A 16,104-nucleotide genomic window follows, 5' to 3' on the forward strand; every position below is an offset into this window, starting at 1 on the left:
ATTTCTCCCCCATTTTTCCCCCATGTTTTTCTCCATTTCACCCCAAATTCCCCCCAAATTCCCCCCAAATGTCCCCCTATTTTCTCCATTTTTCCCATTTTTTCCCCAATTTCCCCCCATTTCACCCCAAATTTCCCCCATTTTCTCCCCCATTTTTTCCCCATTTTTTCCCCAATTTCCCCATATTTCCCGCCATTTCACCCCAAATTTCCCCCCCAATTCCCTCCAAACTCTCCCCCATTTTCTCTCCCATTTTTTCCCCATTTTTTCCCCAATTTCTCCCTGTTTCCCCCCAAATTTCCCCCCATATCTCCTCCATTTTTTCCCCATTTTGCCCCATTTCCCCCCCCAACAGCCCCCCATCCTCCCTCCCCCCCCTCCCCTCCCCATAACCCCCTCCCCCCTTCCCTTCCCCCCCTTTTCCCCTTCCCCTCCCCCACCATGCCGCCCCCTTTGCCCCTGGCGCTGTTTGTGGCACTTTGGGTCGTCCATTCCTCCTCCGTCCACTCCTCCGGCCACTCTCCGGACCCTCCTGGTGGTGTCAGTGGAGGTTCTGGTGGTCCCGGTGGTGGTGTTGGTGGTCCTGGTGGAGGTTCTGGTGGTCCCGGTGCCGGTTCGGAGCCGGACCCGCGTTTCCCGGTGGTGCCGACGCAGTACGGCCGGTTGCGCGGCGCGCGCCGCGACCTGTCCAACGAGCTGCTGGGCCCGGTGCAGGCGTTCCTGGGGGTCCCGTACGCGGCGCCGCCGCTCGGCCCGCGCCGCTGGGCGCCCCCCGAAGCCCCCGCGGCCTGGGGGGGCGTCCGGGACGCCACGGCCTTCGCCCCCGCCTGCCCCCAGAACCTGCGCGCCGGACCCCCCCCGCTGATGCTGCCGCTCTGGCTCAGCGACAACCTGGAGGCCGCCGGCGCCTACGTGGCGGCGCAGAGCGAGGATTGCCTCTACCTGAACCTCTACGTGCCCACCGAGGACGGTAAATTACCTGTGACACACCTGTGACACACCTGGGCACACCTGGGGGCACCTGGGGACATGTGGGGACATGTGGGATATACCTGGGATGGAGGTGGGTGTGAGTGTGGGGTGAGGATTGTCTGTACCTGAACCTCTACGTGCCCACCGAGGATGGTAATGATACACCTGGGCAGGTGTGACACACCTGGGGACATGTGGGATATACCTGGGGATGGGTGGGACACACCTGGGAATGGATGGGGATGGGTATGGGGTGATACAGAGCGAGGATTGCCTGTACCTGAACCTCTACGTGCCCACCGAGGACGGTAAATGCACACCTGGGCACACCTGGGCAGGTGTGACACACCTGGGGATGGGTGAGATGGAGCCGGGATTGGGTACGTGGCGGCGCAGAGCGAGGATTGTCTGTACCTGAACCTCTACGTGCCCACTGAGGACGGTAATGATACACCTGGGCACACCTGGGCACACCTGGGCACACCTGGGCACACCTGGGCACACCTGGGCACACCTGGGGATGGGTATGATACACCTGGGATGGAGCTGGGGATGGGTATGGGGTGATGCAGAGCGAGGATTGTCTGTACCTGAACCTCTACGTGCCCACCGAGGACGGTAAATTACCTGGGGACAGGTGTGATACACCTGGGGACACCTGGGGACACCTGGGATATACGTGGGGATGGGTATGGCACACCTGGGATGGGTATGGCACACCTGGGGATGGGTACGTGGCGGCGCAGAGCGAGGATTGTCTCTACCTGAACCTCTACGTGCCCACCGAGGACGGTAATGACACACCTGGGCACACCTGGGCAGGTGGGACACACCTGGGATGGAGCTGGGTGTGAGTTTGGGGTGAGGATTGTCTCTACCTGAACCTCTACGTGCCCACCGAGGACAGTAAATTACCTGTGACACACCTGGGCACACCTGGGGACACACCTGGGACACCTGGGGACATGTGGGGCACACCTGGGGACACACCTGGGCAGGTGGGACATACCTGGGACACACCTGGGATAGGTGTGACACACCTGGGACACACCTAGGGAGAGGTAAGTCACACGTGGGGACAGGTGAGTCACACCTGGGGCACACCTTGGGCACACCTGGGGACAGGTGAGGGACAAGGACACACCTGGGACACACCTGGGACAGGTAAGTTACACCTGGGGACACCTGGGGCACACCTGGTGACAGGTGAGTCACACCTGGGGACACCCAGAACACACCTGGGGACAGGTGAGGGACAAGGACACACCTGGGACACACCTGGGACACACCTGGGATAGGTGGGACTCACCTAGGACACACCTGGAACACACCTGGGGACAGGTGAGTCACACCTGGGACACACCTGGGGACATGTAGGACACACCTGGGGACAGGTGAGGGACAAGGACACACCTGGGACACACCTGGGGACAGGTGAGAGAGGGTCGGGAATGGCGGCGGTGGGCGTGGCTATGCAAATGAGGCACGACCAGGTGAGAGAGGCGTGGCCAGCCCCGCCCAGGTGAGGACGGGAATGGGGCAAAAAAGGAGAAAATCGGGGCAAAATGGGGAAATTGACGGAAAAATGGGGAAATGGGGGGGGGGGCGGCTCTGTCAGGAAAATGGGGAGAGAAACGCGAAATTTGGGCAAAGTTTGGGGGAAAAATCGAAAATCGGGGCGGAAAATGGGGAAATTGGGAAATGGGGCAAAATCCGGGGAAATTGGGACAAAAAGGGGCGGGAGGGAGGAAAATCGGGGCGGAAAACGGGGAAATTGGGATTTTGGGGCGAAAAGCGCCAAATTTGGGCAAATCGGGGGCGGGGGAGCCCCTCCCCCCTCCTGAGCCGAGGCCCCGCCCACAATCCATGGCCCCGCCCCCACCTTAGGGGTCACCGTGTCCATTTGTCCACTCAGTGTCCACTCAATGTCCATTTGTCCACTCAATGTCCACTCAATGTCCACTCAATGTCCACTCAGTGTCCACTCAATGTCCACTCAGTGTCCATTTGTCCACTCAGTGTCCACTCAATGTCCACTCAGTGTCCATTTGTCCACTCAGTGTCCATTTGTCCACTCAATGTCCACTCAGTGTCCACTCAGTGTCCATTTGTCCACTCAGTGTCCACTCAATGTCCACTCAATGTCCACTCAGTGTCCATTTGTCCACTCAGTGTCCACTCAATGTCCATTTGTCCACTCAATGTCCATTTGTCCACTCAGTGTCCACTCAATGTCCATTTGTCCACTCAATGTCCACTCAGTGTCCATTTGTCCACTCAGTGTCCACTCAATGTCCATTTGTCCACTCAATGTCCACTCAGTGTCCACTCAATGTCCACTCAGTGTCCATTTGTCCACTCAGTGTCCATTTGTCCACTCAATGTCCACCCCTCCGTCCATCCCAACCCCATCCGACCCCTCCTGGCCCCATTTTTTGGGGCCATTTTCCCATTTTTTGGGTCATTTTTTGGGCCATTTCCCCATTTTTTGGGCCCTTTTCCCATTTTTGGGCCATTTTCCCATTTTTGGGCCATTTTCCCAATTTTGGGCCATTTTCCCATTTTTTGGGCCATTTTCCCATTTCTTGGCCATTTCCGCATTTTTTGGCCATTTTCCCATTTTTTTGGGCCATTTTCCCATTTTTTGGCCATTTTCCCATTTTTTGGGCCATTTTCCCATTTTTTGGCCCATTTTCCCATTTTTTTGAGACCATTTTCCCATTTTTCGGCTATTTCCCCATTTTTGGGCCATTTTCCCATTTTTGCTCCTCTCCCATTTTTTGGGCCATTTTCCCATTTTTTCCCCTTTTCCCAAATTTTTTCCATTTTCCCATTTTTCTGCCCTTTTTTCCCATTTCCGCCCATTTTCGGCCATTTTTTCCCCCTTTTCCCCTCCCCGTATATTTTTAATTTTTTGACGCCACCACAACCTTCCAACTTTTCATTTTTTGGGTAAATTTTTCCCTTTTCCCCCCAAATTTTTTTTTTTTTTTAAATTTTTTTTTCTCTCCCCCCCCCCTCGACCCCGACCCCATTTTCGCTCCTTTTGGCCCCAAAATTTTTCCTCTTTTTCTTTCCTCGGTCCAGGTTTGCTCGGCAAAAAGCGCGAGGACGGCGCGGCCGGCGGCCCCCCCCCGGACTCAGGTAGATTTTGCTGCATGTTTTGGGGCAAATTCCGCCTTTTTTGGGTCTTTTTCTCTTTCCTTTTTTTTGGTTCTTCCCCCCCTTTTTTTGTTGTTTTTTTTTTTTATTTTTTTGTTATTTTTCCCCTCCCCCCTTTCCCCTCCCCCACCCCAAATCTCCGCGGGGAGGGGGGAGGGGGTGTGGAAATTTTTTTATTTTTTGGGGATTTTTTGGCGTTTTTTGGTTCTTTGCTGAATTTTTTTTTTTTCCCGGGGGGGTTTTTGGTTCTTTTTGGTTTTGTTGTGGTTTTTTTTTTCTTTTTTGGTTTTTTTGGTGTTTTTTTGGCTTCTTTGCGGGGGGGGGAGGTTCGGGGGAGTTTTTTGGTTTTTTGGTTTTTTTTGGTTTTTTGGTTGTTTTTTTTTTCTTTTTTTGGTGTTTTGGTGGTTTTTTGGGTTTTTTTCTGGTTTTTTGGATGCCCCTCCCCCTCCCCCTCCCCCCCCCCATTGTCCCCAAGGGGGGGTGACACGTGACCATGGAAACGGCCCCAAAAAAATGCGCACCCCTCCCCCCCGTGACCCCAAAGTGACCCCAAAGTGACCCCAAAGTGACCCCAAAGTGGCCCCAAAGTGGCTCTGACCCCCCCAAAAAAATCCATCCTGTGACCTTTGACCCCGCTGTCACCTCCCAGCCACCCCCGGGGTGACATCGGGGGTGTCCCCAAATCTGGGGGGGGTCCTCAAATTTTGGGGGTGTCCCAAAGGTGTCCCCATGATGTCCCTTTAGTGACCCCTCAGTGACCCCTCAATGACCCCTCAATGACCCCATGATGTCCCCAAATGTCCCCAATGTCCCCAAATCCCCCAAATGTCCCCAAATGTCCCCAATGTCCCCAATGTCCCCAATGTCCCCAATGTCCCCAATGTCCCCAAACCCCCCAAACCCCCCAATCCCCCAAATGTCCCCAGTGTCCCCATTGTCCCCAATGTCCCCAATGTCCCCAATGTCCCCAGTGTCCCCAATGTCCCCAGTGTCCCCAATGTCCCCGAAGTCCCCAATGTCCCCAATCCCCCCAATGTCCCCAGTGTCCCCCAATGCCCCCAACCCCCCCAATGCCCCCAATGTCCCCAATGCCCCCAATGTCCCCAATGTCCCCCCAATGTCCCCAATCCCCCCAATGTCCCCAATGTCCCCCAATGTCCCCAATGCCCCCAATGTCCCCAATGTCCCCCCAATGTCCCCAATCCCCCCAATGTCCCCAATGTCCCCCCAATGTCCCCAATCCCCCCAATGTCCCCAATGTCCCCAATGTCCCCAATGTCCCCCAATGTCCCCAATGTCCCCAATGTCCCCAATGTCCCCAATCCCCCCAATGTCCCCAATGTCCCCAATGTCCCAAATCCCCCCAATGTCCCAAATCCCCCCAATGTCCCAAATCCCCCCAATGTCCCCAATGTCCCCAATGTCCCCAACCCCCCCAATGTCCCCAATGTCCCCAATGTCCCCAATCCCCCCAACGCCCCCAATGTCCCTGTGTCCCCAATGTCCCCAATGTCCCCAATGTCCCCCCAATGTCCCCAATGTCCCCAATGTCCCCAATGTCCCCAATGTCCCCGATGTCCCCAATGTCCCCGATGTCCCCAGACATCCGTGACAGCGGGAAGAAGCCGGTGATGCTGTTCCTGCACGGCGGCTCCTACATGGAGGGCACCGGGAACATGTTCGACGGCAGCGTCCTGGCGGCCTACGGCAACGTCATCGTTGTCACCATGAACTACCGGCTGGGGGTGCTCGGTGAGGGACACGGGACATTGGGGACATTGGGGACATTGGGGACACGGCAACGTCATCGTTGTCACCATGAACTACCGGCTGGGCGTCCTCGGTGAGGGGCTGGGGACATCGGGGACATTGGGGACATTGGGGACATTGGGGACATTGGGGACATCGGGGACATTGGGGGGACATTGGGGACATTGGGGACATTGGGGGCATTGGGGACATTGGGGACATTGGGGGCATTGGGGACATTGGGGGGATTGGGGACATTGGGGGCGTTGGGGACATCGGGGACATTGGGGACATTGGGGACATTGGGGGATTGGGGACATTGGGGACATTGGGGACATTGGGGACATCGGGGACATTGGGGACATTGGGGTCATTGGGGACATTGGGGACATTGGGGGATTGGGGGGATTGGGGACATTGGGGACATTGGGGACATCGGGGACATTGGGGGGATTGGGGACATTGGGGACATTGGGGACGTTGGGGACATTGGGGGGATTGGGGACATTGGTGACATTGGGGGGATTGTGGGGATTTGGGGACATTTGGGGCATTGGGGACATTGGGGGACATTGGGGACATTGGGGACATTGGGGACATTGTGTGTCCTGGATGTGTCCCTGCCCTGTCCTGGCCATGACCCCAATGTCCCTGTGGTGTCCCCAACATCCCTGGCCATGTCCCCGGCTGTCCCCTGGGTGTCCCGAACACGTCCCCGGGTGTCCCCAAGTGTCCCCAATGTGTCCCCAAGTGTCCCCTGGGTGTCCCCAAGTGTCCCCAAATGTCCTCTGGGTGTCCCCAAGTGTACCCAGGTGTCCCCTGGGTGCCCTGAACATGTCCCCTGGGTGTCCCCAAATGTCCCCTGGGTGTCCCCAAATGTCCCCAGCTGTCCCCTGGGTGCTCCAAACATGTCCCCAAGTGTCCCCAACGTCCCCGGGTGTCCCCTTGGTGTCCCTGGTGGTGTCCCGCACATGTCCCCAACGTGTCCCCAAGTGTCCCCAAGTGTCCCCAACTGTCCCCCGGGTGTCCCTGGTGGTGCCCCGAACATGTACCCAAATGTCCCCAACGTGTCCCCAAATGTCCCCAACGTGTCCCCAACTGTCCCCAACATGTCCCCAACTGTCCCCAAGTGTCCCCAAATGTCCCCAAATGTCCCCAAATGTCCCCGTGTGTCCCCTGGGTGCCCTGAACATGTCCCCAACGTGTCCCCAAGTGTCCCCAACGTCCCCGGCTGTCCCCTGGGTGTCCCTGGTTGTGTCCCCAGGCGTCCCCAACGTCCCTGGGTGTCCCTTGGGTGCCCTGAACATGTCCCCAACATCCCCTGGGTGTCCCAAACATGTCCCCAAGTGTCCCCAAATGTCTCCAAATGTCCCCTGGGTGTCCCCAAATGTCTCCAAGGGTTCCCTGGGTGTCCCAAACATGTCTGCAAAGTGTCCCCAACTATCCCCTGGGTGTCCCCAAGTGTCCCAAACTGTCCCCTGGGTGTCCCAAACTGTCCCCTGGGTGTCCCTGGTGGTGTCCTCAACATCTCCTGGGTGCCCCTGGTGGTGTCCCCAACGTCCCCAAATGTCCCCAAATGTCCCCCTGCGTCCGCAGGGTTCCTGAGCACGGGGGACCAGGCGGCCAAGGGGAACTACGGGCTGCTGGACCAGATCCAGGCGCTGCGGTGGCTGCACGAGAACGTCGGCAGCTTCGGCGGCGACCCGCAGCGCATCACCATCTTCGGCTCCGGCGCCGGCGCCGCCTGCGTCAGCCTGCTCATCCTCTCCCACCACTCCGAAGGTAGCGGGGCGGGAGATCACGGATCCCAGATCCCGAATCCTGAATCCCGAATCCCAAATCCTGAATCCCGAATCCCGAATCCCGAATCCCAATTCCAAAGCCCAAAGCCCAAAGCCCAAAGGAATGGGCCCAGAATTCAGCCCAGGGAGGAAATCCCAAATCCCGAATCCCAAATCCCAAATCGCAAAGGAACGGGCCCAGAATTCAGCTCGGGGAGGAAATCCCAAATCCCAAAGCCCAAATTCCAAAGGAACGGACCTGGGGGTGAAATCCCAAATCCCGAATCCCAAAGGAACAGGCCCAGAATTCAACCCAGGGAGAAAATCCCAAATCCCAAATCCCAGATCCCGAATCCCAAATCCCAAAGCCCAAATCCCAAAGCCCAAATCCCAAATCCCAAATCCCAAATCCCGAATCCCAAATCCCGAATCCCAAATCCCAAATCCCAAATGCCGAATGACAAAGCCCAAAGCCTGAATCCCAAATCCCAAAGGAATGGGCCCAGAATTCAGCCCAGGGAGGAAATCCCAAATCCCGAATCCCAAATCCCGAATCCTGAATCCTGAATCCGAATCCCGAATCCCAAATCTCGGATCCTGAATCCTGAATCCCAAATCCCAAATCCTGAATCCCGAATCCCGAATCCCAAAGGAACAGACCCGAAATTCAGCCAGGGGGAGAAAATCCCAAATCCCAAAGGAACGGGCCCAAAATTCAGACCCTGGTGGGACCCCATCCCCACGTCCCCCATGACTCCAATCCCCATGACCCCCATGACCCCAAACCCTGGTGAGACCCCATCCCCACGTCCCCCATGACCCCAAACCCTGGTGAGACCCCATCCCCACGTCCCCCATGACCCCAAACCATGGTGGGACCCCATCCCCACATCCCCCACGACCCCAAACCCCCATTCCCACGTCCCCCATGACCCCAAACCATGGTGGGACCCCATCCCCACATCCCCCATGACCCCAAACCCCCATCCCCACGTCCCCCACGACCCCAAACCCCCATCCCCATGACCCTGATGACCCCAAACCCTGGTGAGACCCCATCCCCACATCCCCCACGACCCCCATGACCTCAAACCCCAATTCCCACGTCCCCCATGACCCCAAACCCCCATCCCCACGTCCCCCATGACCCCAAACCCTGGTGAGACCCCATCCCCACATCCCCCATGACCCCAAACCCCCATCCTCATGACCCTGATGACCCCAAACCCTGGTGGGACCCCATCCCCACGTCCCCCACGACCCCCATGACCTCAATCCCCATGACCCCCATGACCCCAAACCGTGGTGGGACCCCATCCCCACATCCCCCATGACCCCAAACCCCCATCCCCACGTCCCCCATGACTCTGATGACCCAAATCCCCACATCCCCCATGACCCCAAACCCTGGTGGGACCCCATCCCCACGTCCCCCATGACCCCAAACCCTGGTGGGACCCCATCCCCACGCCCCCCACGCCCCCCAGGCCTGTTCCAGAAGGCCATCGCGCAGAGCGGCACGGCCATCGCCAGCTGGTCGGTCAACTACCAACCGCTGAAGTACACGCGGCTGCTGGCGGCCAAGGTGGGCTGCGAGCGCGCCGACACCGGCGCCGCCGTCGAGTGCCTGCGGCGCCAACCCTTCCGCGCCCTGGTGGACCAGGACGTCCAACCCGCCCGCTACCACGTGGCCTTCGGGCCGGTGGTGGACGGCGACGTGGTGCCGGACGACCCCGAGATCCTGATGCAGCAGGGAGAGTTCCTCAACTACGACATCCTGATCGGCGTCAACCAGGGCGAGGGGCTGAAGTTCGTGGAGGACTCGTTGGAGAGCGAGGACGGCATCTCGGCGTCCTACTTCGACTTCACCGTCTCCAACTTCGTGGACAACCTCTACGGTTACCCCGAGGGCAAAGACATCCTGCGGGAAACCATCAAGTTCATGTACACCGACTGGGCCGACCGCGACAACGGCGAGATGCGGCGCAAGACGCTCTTGGCGCTCTTCACCGACCACCAGTGGGTGGCGCCGGCGGTGGCCACGGCCAAGCTGCACGCCGAGTACCAATCGCCGGTTTATTTCTACACCTTCTACCACCACTGCCAGACGGACGCGCGGCCCGAGTGGGCGGACGCGGCGCACGGCGACGAGATCCCCTACGTCTTCGGCGTGCCCATGGTGGGCGCCACCGATCTCTTCCCGTGCAACTTCTCCAAGAACGACGTCATGCTCAGCGCCGTCGTCATGACCTACTGGACCAACTTTGCCAAGACGGGGTGGGTGGGGGGCGGGGCGGGGGTGGGGTCAACGGCTGGGTTGGTTGGGTCAATGGTTGGGTGGGTGGTCAATGGTTGGGTCAATGGTTGGGTCAACGGTTGGGTCAATTGGTCAACAGTTGGGTCAATGGGTCAACAGTTGGGTCAGTTGGGTCAATGGGTCAATGGTTGGGTGGGTGGTCAATGGTGGGTCAATAGTTGGGTCATTTGGGTCAATGGTTGGGTCAGTTGGGTCAGTTGGGTCAATGGTTGGGTCAATGGGTCAATGGTTGGGTCAATGGTTGGGTCAATTGGATCAACGGTTGGGTCAATGGGTCAATGGTTGGGTCAGTTGGTCAATGGTTGGGTCAGTTGGTCAATTGGTCAGTTGGGTCAATTGGTCAGTTGATCAGTTGGTCACTTTGTCAATTGGTGAATTGACCAATTGATCAGTTGGTCATTGGTCATTGGTCAATTGGTCAGTTTGTGACTTGGTCACTTTGTCAATTGGTGACTTGACCAATTGGTCAGTTGGTCATTGGTCAGTTGATCATTGGTCAATTGGTCACTTTGTCAATTGGTGAATTGACCAATTGGTCAGTTGGTCATTGGTCAATTGGTCATTGGTCAGTTGGTCAATTGGTCAATTGGTCAATTGGTCAATTGGTCATTGGTCAATTTCTCAATTGGTGAATTGACCAATTGGTCAGTTGGTCAATTGGTCATTGGTCAGTTGGTCAGTTTGGGAATCTGTCACTTTGTCAATTGGTAAATTGACCAATTGATCACTTGGTAATTGGTCAGTTGGTCAATTGGTCATTGGTCATTGGTCATTGGTCAGTGGGTCAGTGGGTCAGTAGGGTCAATTGGTCAATTGGTCAGTGGGTCAATTGGTCATTGGTCACTTTGTCAATTGGTGAATTGACCAATTGATCAGTTGGTCATTGGTCAATTGGTCATTGGTCAATTGGTCAGTTGGTCAATTGATCACTTGGTAATTGGTCAGTTGAGTCAACTGGTCAATTGGTCATTGGTCAGTTGGTCAATTGGTCAATTGGTCAATCGGTCAATGGGTCAGTTGGTCAATTGGTCAGTTGGTCAATTGGTCAATTGGGTCAATTGGTCAATTGGTCATTGGTCAGTTGGGTCAACTGCTCAACTGGTCAATCGGTCAATGGTCAATGGGTCAGTTGGTCACCCCCCCGTCCCCCCGCAGGGACCCGAACCAGCCGGTGCCGCAGGACACCAAATTCATCCACACCAAACCCAACCGCTTCGAGGAGGTGGTTTGGACGCGCTTCGACGGCAAAGACAAGCGTTACCTGCACATCGGGCTGAAGCCGCGCGTGCGCGACCACTACCGCGCCAACAAGGTGGCGTTCTGGCTGGAGCTGGTGCCGCACCTCCACAACCTCCACCAGCTGCCCCACGCCTCCACCACCACGCGTTTACCGCCTCCGCCGGGCCCCCCGCGCCGCCCCGCGCCCACGCGCCGAACGGCGACGCCGGTGACGCCGCCGCAGCGCCGCGACGACGACGAGGACGACGAGGATTTGGACGGGCGCCGGCGTTTCGCGCCGTTCCCCGGCGACTCGCGGGACTACTCGACGGAGCTCAGCGTGACGGTGGCGGTGGGCGCGTCCCTCCTCTTCCTCAACATCTTGGCCTTCGCCGCGCTCTACTACAAGCGGGACAAGCGGCCGGAGCCGCCGCGCGGTTTCGGCACCGCGCCGCCCAACGACCTGCTGGGCCGGCGCCGCGACGAGGAGCCGCCGGTGCTGCCGATGAAGCGTCCCGGTGTCGGCGGCATCGCCGGTGAGGCGGTGGCGGCGGTGGCGGGACCCCCGGACTACGCGCTGGCGCTGCGGCGCGCCCCCGAGGACGCGGCGCTGCTGCCGCCGCCGCCGCCGCCCGGTGCCGCCGCTGCCGGTGCCGCCGGCGTGGCGCTGCTGCCGGGGGGGGAGGGGGCCTGACGGGGGCGCTGCACCACTTCGGGCCCCCCCCCCCCCAGAACAGCGCCCCTCCCCCACTCCTGCCCCACCCCCACTCCACCACGCGGGTATAGGGGGGGGAGGGGCGGGGGAGGGGTGGGGGGTGGGGGAGGGGTGGGGGAGAGACACTCCAAGCGATGGGAAATGGGGGCCCCTCCCCCACTTGGAAAAGGGGGCCCCTCCCCCACCTTAAATAGGAGGTGCCCCTCCCCCACCTTAAAATGGAGGAGCCCTTCCCCCACCTTAAAATTGGGGGCGGCCCCTCCCCCACACTGGAAAATTGGGGTGCCCCTCCCCCCCACAGAAATGGGGGAGCCCATCCCCCACACAGGAATGGCGGAGCCCCTCCCCCACCTTAAAATGGGGGTGCCCCTCCCCCACACTGGAAAATGAGGGGTGGCCCCTCCCCCACACGGGAATGGGGTGGCCCCTCCCCCCACCCGCCCCTCCCCCACCTTAAAATGGAGGAGCCCCTCCCCCACACTGGAAAATTGGGGCGCCCCTCCCCCACCTTAAAATGGGGGTGCCCCTCCCCCCACTGGAATATGGGGGCCCCTCCCCCACCCTAAAATGGGGGGGCCCCTCCCCCACACTGGAATATGGGGGGCAGCCCCTCCCCCCACTCGTCCTTCCCCCACCTTAAAATGGGGGTGCCCCTCCCCCACACTGTAAAATGGAGGAGCCCCTCCCCCCACCTGCCCCTCCCCCACCTTAAAATGGAGGAGCCCCTCCCCCACCCGCCCCTCCCCCACCCCCCCAAAAAACAGAACGGCCCCTCCCCCACCCCCCCAAAAAAATCAGGGGGGGACCCCTCCCCCACCCCACACCCACCCGCCCCTCCCCCACCCCGTGGACACATTGGGGGTGCTGAGCCGCGCATGGGGACCCCTCCCCAACCCCGGGGACCCCTCCCCCACCCCGGGGGCCCCTCCCCCACCCCCCCAAAAACCACAAAATCCCGCATGGGAACCCGCCCCTCCCCCACCCCGCCCCAGGCTGGAATTTAATGGGGGGGGGAGGGGGGAGGGGTCGCCCCTCCCCCACCGCCCCTCGACCCCCCCCCAAAATACAAATGGGGGGGTGGGGGAGGGGCGGCCGCTGCATGAGGCAAAATCCGGCCCAAAAAACCCCAAAAAACCCCCAAAAAAACCCCAAAAACCCCCCAAAAAATGGGAATTTTTTAGGGGGGGTCCCCTCCCCCCCCCCCCGCCCCTCCCCCACCCCAATTTTCCCCAATTTTGGGTTTTTTCTCCTTTTTTTTCCCCCCAAAAAAACAAATTTGTGCCAAACGTGGGGGAGGGGCGGGGGTCCCCTCCCCCCCCCCACCCCCAAATCTTTGCTGCCCCTCCCCCACCCCAAAAAACGCCGTGACCTTTGACCCCGCGGTTGCCATGGAGACGCCCCTCCCCCCCCCCCTTCCCCCACCGCCCCTCCCCCACCCGAGAGTTTCTATTTTTATTCCCGAATTTTGGGGGGGGGGGGGGAGGATTTGGGGGTGGGGGGAGGGGCGGGGGGGAGGGGCGGCCCCGGGGGCGTTTTTAGGAAAAAAAAACCCAAAAAGGGACAAAAAACCGAAAGAAAAAGAGACAAAAAAAAAAAGTTTAAAAAAAACAAAAAACGGAAATGGCGGAATTTGTGTGAGGGGGCGGGGCCGGAACTGGGAGGGACTGGGAGGGAACTGGGAGGGAACTGGGATGGACTGGGACAAACTGGGATAAACTGGGAGGGACTGGGACAAACTGGGAGGGACTGGGAGGGACTGGGATAGACTGGGATGGACTGGGAGGGACTGGGAGGGACTGGGAGGGACTGGGGGGGCTCAAAATGGGACTGGGACAAACTGGGATTGAACTGGGAGGGACTGGGAGAGACCGGGATGAACTGGGACAAACTGGGATTGAACTGGGAGGGACTGGAATTGAACTGGGGGGGAACTGGGATAAACTGGGATAAACTGGGGGGGACTGGGATGGACTGGGATGAACTGGGAGGGACTGGGATAAACTGGGATAAACTGGGAGGGCCTGGGGGGGAACTGGGGGGGACTGGGACAAACTGGGAGGGAACTGGGATGAACTGGGAGGGAACTGGGAGGGACTGGGAAGAGTCAAAATGGGACTGGGATGAACTGGGATAAACTGGGACAAACTGGGGGGACTGGGAGGAACTGGGACAAACTGGGATTTAACTGGGATAAACTGGGATTGAACTGGGATTGAACTGGGATAAACTGGGATTGAACTGGGATAGACTGGGATTGAACTGGGACAAACTGGGAGGGAACTGGGAGGGACTGGGATAAACTGGGAGGGAACTGGGATAAACTGGGATTGAACTGGGAGGGAACTGGGATGGACTGGGAGGGCTCAAAATGGGACTGGGACATACTGGGATTGAACTGGGATAGACTGGGAGGGAACTGGGACAAACTGGGAGGAAACTGGGAGGGACTGGGAGGGACTGGGATAAACTGGGAGGGAACTGGGATAAACTGGGAGGGACTGGGATGGACTGGGAGGGACTGGGACAAACTGGGAGGGAACTGGGAGGCCTTAAAATGGGACTGGGACAAACTGGGATTTAACTGTGAGGGACTGGGATGAACTGGGAGAAACTGGGAGGAACTGGGAAGCGCTGGGCATGCTCAGATCCACGCTCCAGACTGGTCTGAACTGGTTTATACTGGTTTATACTGGTCCATAATGCCCCAAACTGGTTTATACTGGTCTGAACTGGCGCGATCCGCTCCGCTCCGTGGGATGGGGGCGGAGCTTCGCCCACGCCCCTCCCCCACCCCCGCGGGGCGCCTGCGCGCGCCCCTCCCCCCACACCGCCCCTCCCCCACCCCCGCCCCTCCCCCACCCCCTCCCGGGCTCGGCGGGACCGCGGCGGCCGCGCGCGCCCCCCGCCCCTCCCCCACCGCCGCCGACGGACGCTGCGACCCCTCCCCCACCCCCCCGCCCCTCCCCCACCCGCGGGACGCGACCCCTCCCCTCCCCCACCCCAAAAATCCCCCCACCCCTCCCCCCCCCAACCGCGCGCGGCTTCGGGAAAACCCCAAAAATCCCCTCCCCCACCCCAAAAAACACCCCCTAGACCCCTCCCCCACCCCCCCAAAACCCCCCACAGCCCCTCCCCCACCCCAAAAAACACCCCCCAGACCCCTCCCCCACCCCTCTAAACCCCCCCCGGCCCCTCCCCCACCCCAAAAAACACCCCCCAGCCCCTCCCCCACCCCTCTAAACCCCCCCGGCCCCTCCCCCACCCCAAAAATCCCCCCCAGCCCCTCCCCCACCCCAAAATCCCCGCGCGCGGCTTCGGGAAAACCCCAAAAAAATCCTCCGCCCCTCCCCCACCCTCACCCCTCCCCCACCCTCACCCCCGACCCCTCCCCCACCCCGCGCGAGTCACGTGATCCCACCGCGACCCCCCCCCAAACCCCCAAAATTCGCCTCAGATTTTCGGAAGCCCCGCCCACAACGCTGAGACCCCCTCCCCCACCCCCCCTCGGGACCGCCCCCCCCAAAAATTCCCAAAATTTCCCCGAAATTTCCCCCGAAAATCTGCAAAATTTCCCAAAATCTCTAAAAAACCCCAAAAATCTCTAAATTCTTCCCCAAAATCTCTAAAAGTCCCCAATTTTCCCCAAAATCTTTAAAAATTCCCAAAAATCTCTAAAAATTTCCAAAAATCTCCCCAAAATTCCCAAAAAATCCACCCCAAATCCCCCAAATCTCTAAAAATTCCCAAAATCTCTAAAAATCCCCAAATCCCCCAAAATCTCTAAAAATTCCCAAAAATCTCTAAAACCTCCCCAAATCCCCCAAAAATCTCCCCAAAAATCCCCAAAATCTCCAAAAAAAACTTGAAAATCCCTCAAATTCCCCCCCAAAATCCCCAAAAATCTCCCCAAATCCCCTCCAAAATCTCCCCAAAATCTCCAAAATTCTCTTTAAACCCCCAAAACTCCCCCCAAAAACTCCCGAATTCCCAAAACTCTTAGGAAAAACCCAAACCCACCCAAAAAACCCCAAAAATCTCCCCCAGAAAAATCTGACCCCCTCAAAAAATCCCCAAAAAACCCAAAACTGCCCCCAAAAAACCCCAAACCCACCCAAAAATTCCACAAGACACGAAAAATTTTCTAAAAATTTTTATTTCCCCCCAAACCCCTCAAAAAACCCCCAAAAAAC

The 16,104-nt window shown here is 58.6% G+C and overlaps 1 protein-coding gene across 4 annotated transcripts; it reads left to right on the top strand.

Moving 5' to 3' along the window:
* The first annotated feature begins 428 nt into the window (after window positions 1-428).
* Window positions 429-11,971, top strand: NLGN2 (neuroligin 2). 4 transcript variants are annotated; one of them, XM_041712237.2, is made up of 6 exons: window positions 429-970; window positions 4,060-4,116; window positions 5,737-5,886; window positions 7,480-7,665; window positions 9,152-9,941; window positions 11,137-11,971. In XM_041712237.2, the coding sequence occupies exons 1-6, from the start codon at window positions 442-444 to the stop codon at window positions 11,891-11,893; spliced, it is 2,469 nt and encodes an 822-aa protein (XP_041568171.2). In that variant the 5' UTR covers window positions 429-441; the 3' UTR covers window positions 11,894-11,971. The 4 variants fall into 4 exon arrangements, with proteins under 4 accessions (XP_041568171.2, XP_041568172.2, XP_041568175.2 ...); XM_041712241.2 differs by lacking the exon at window positions 429-970 and adding an exon at window positions 1,707-1,764 and having other exon boundaries at window positions 11,137-11,958; XM_041712238.2 differs by lacking the exon at window positions 4,060-4,116.
* The last annotated feature ends 4,133 nt before the right edge of the window (window positions 11,972-16,104 follow it).

The sequence above is a fragment of the Taeniopygia guttata genome, chromosome 32, assembly GCF_048771995.1.
Source record: "Taeniopygia guttata chromosome 32, bTaeGut7.mat, whole genome shotgun sequence".
NCBI lineage: Eukaryota > Metazoa > Chordata > Aves > Passeriformes > Estrildidae > Taeniopygia > Taeniopygia guttata.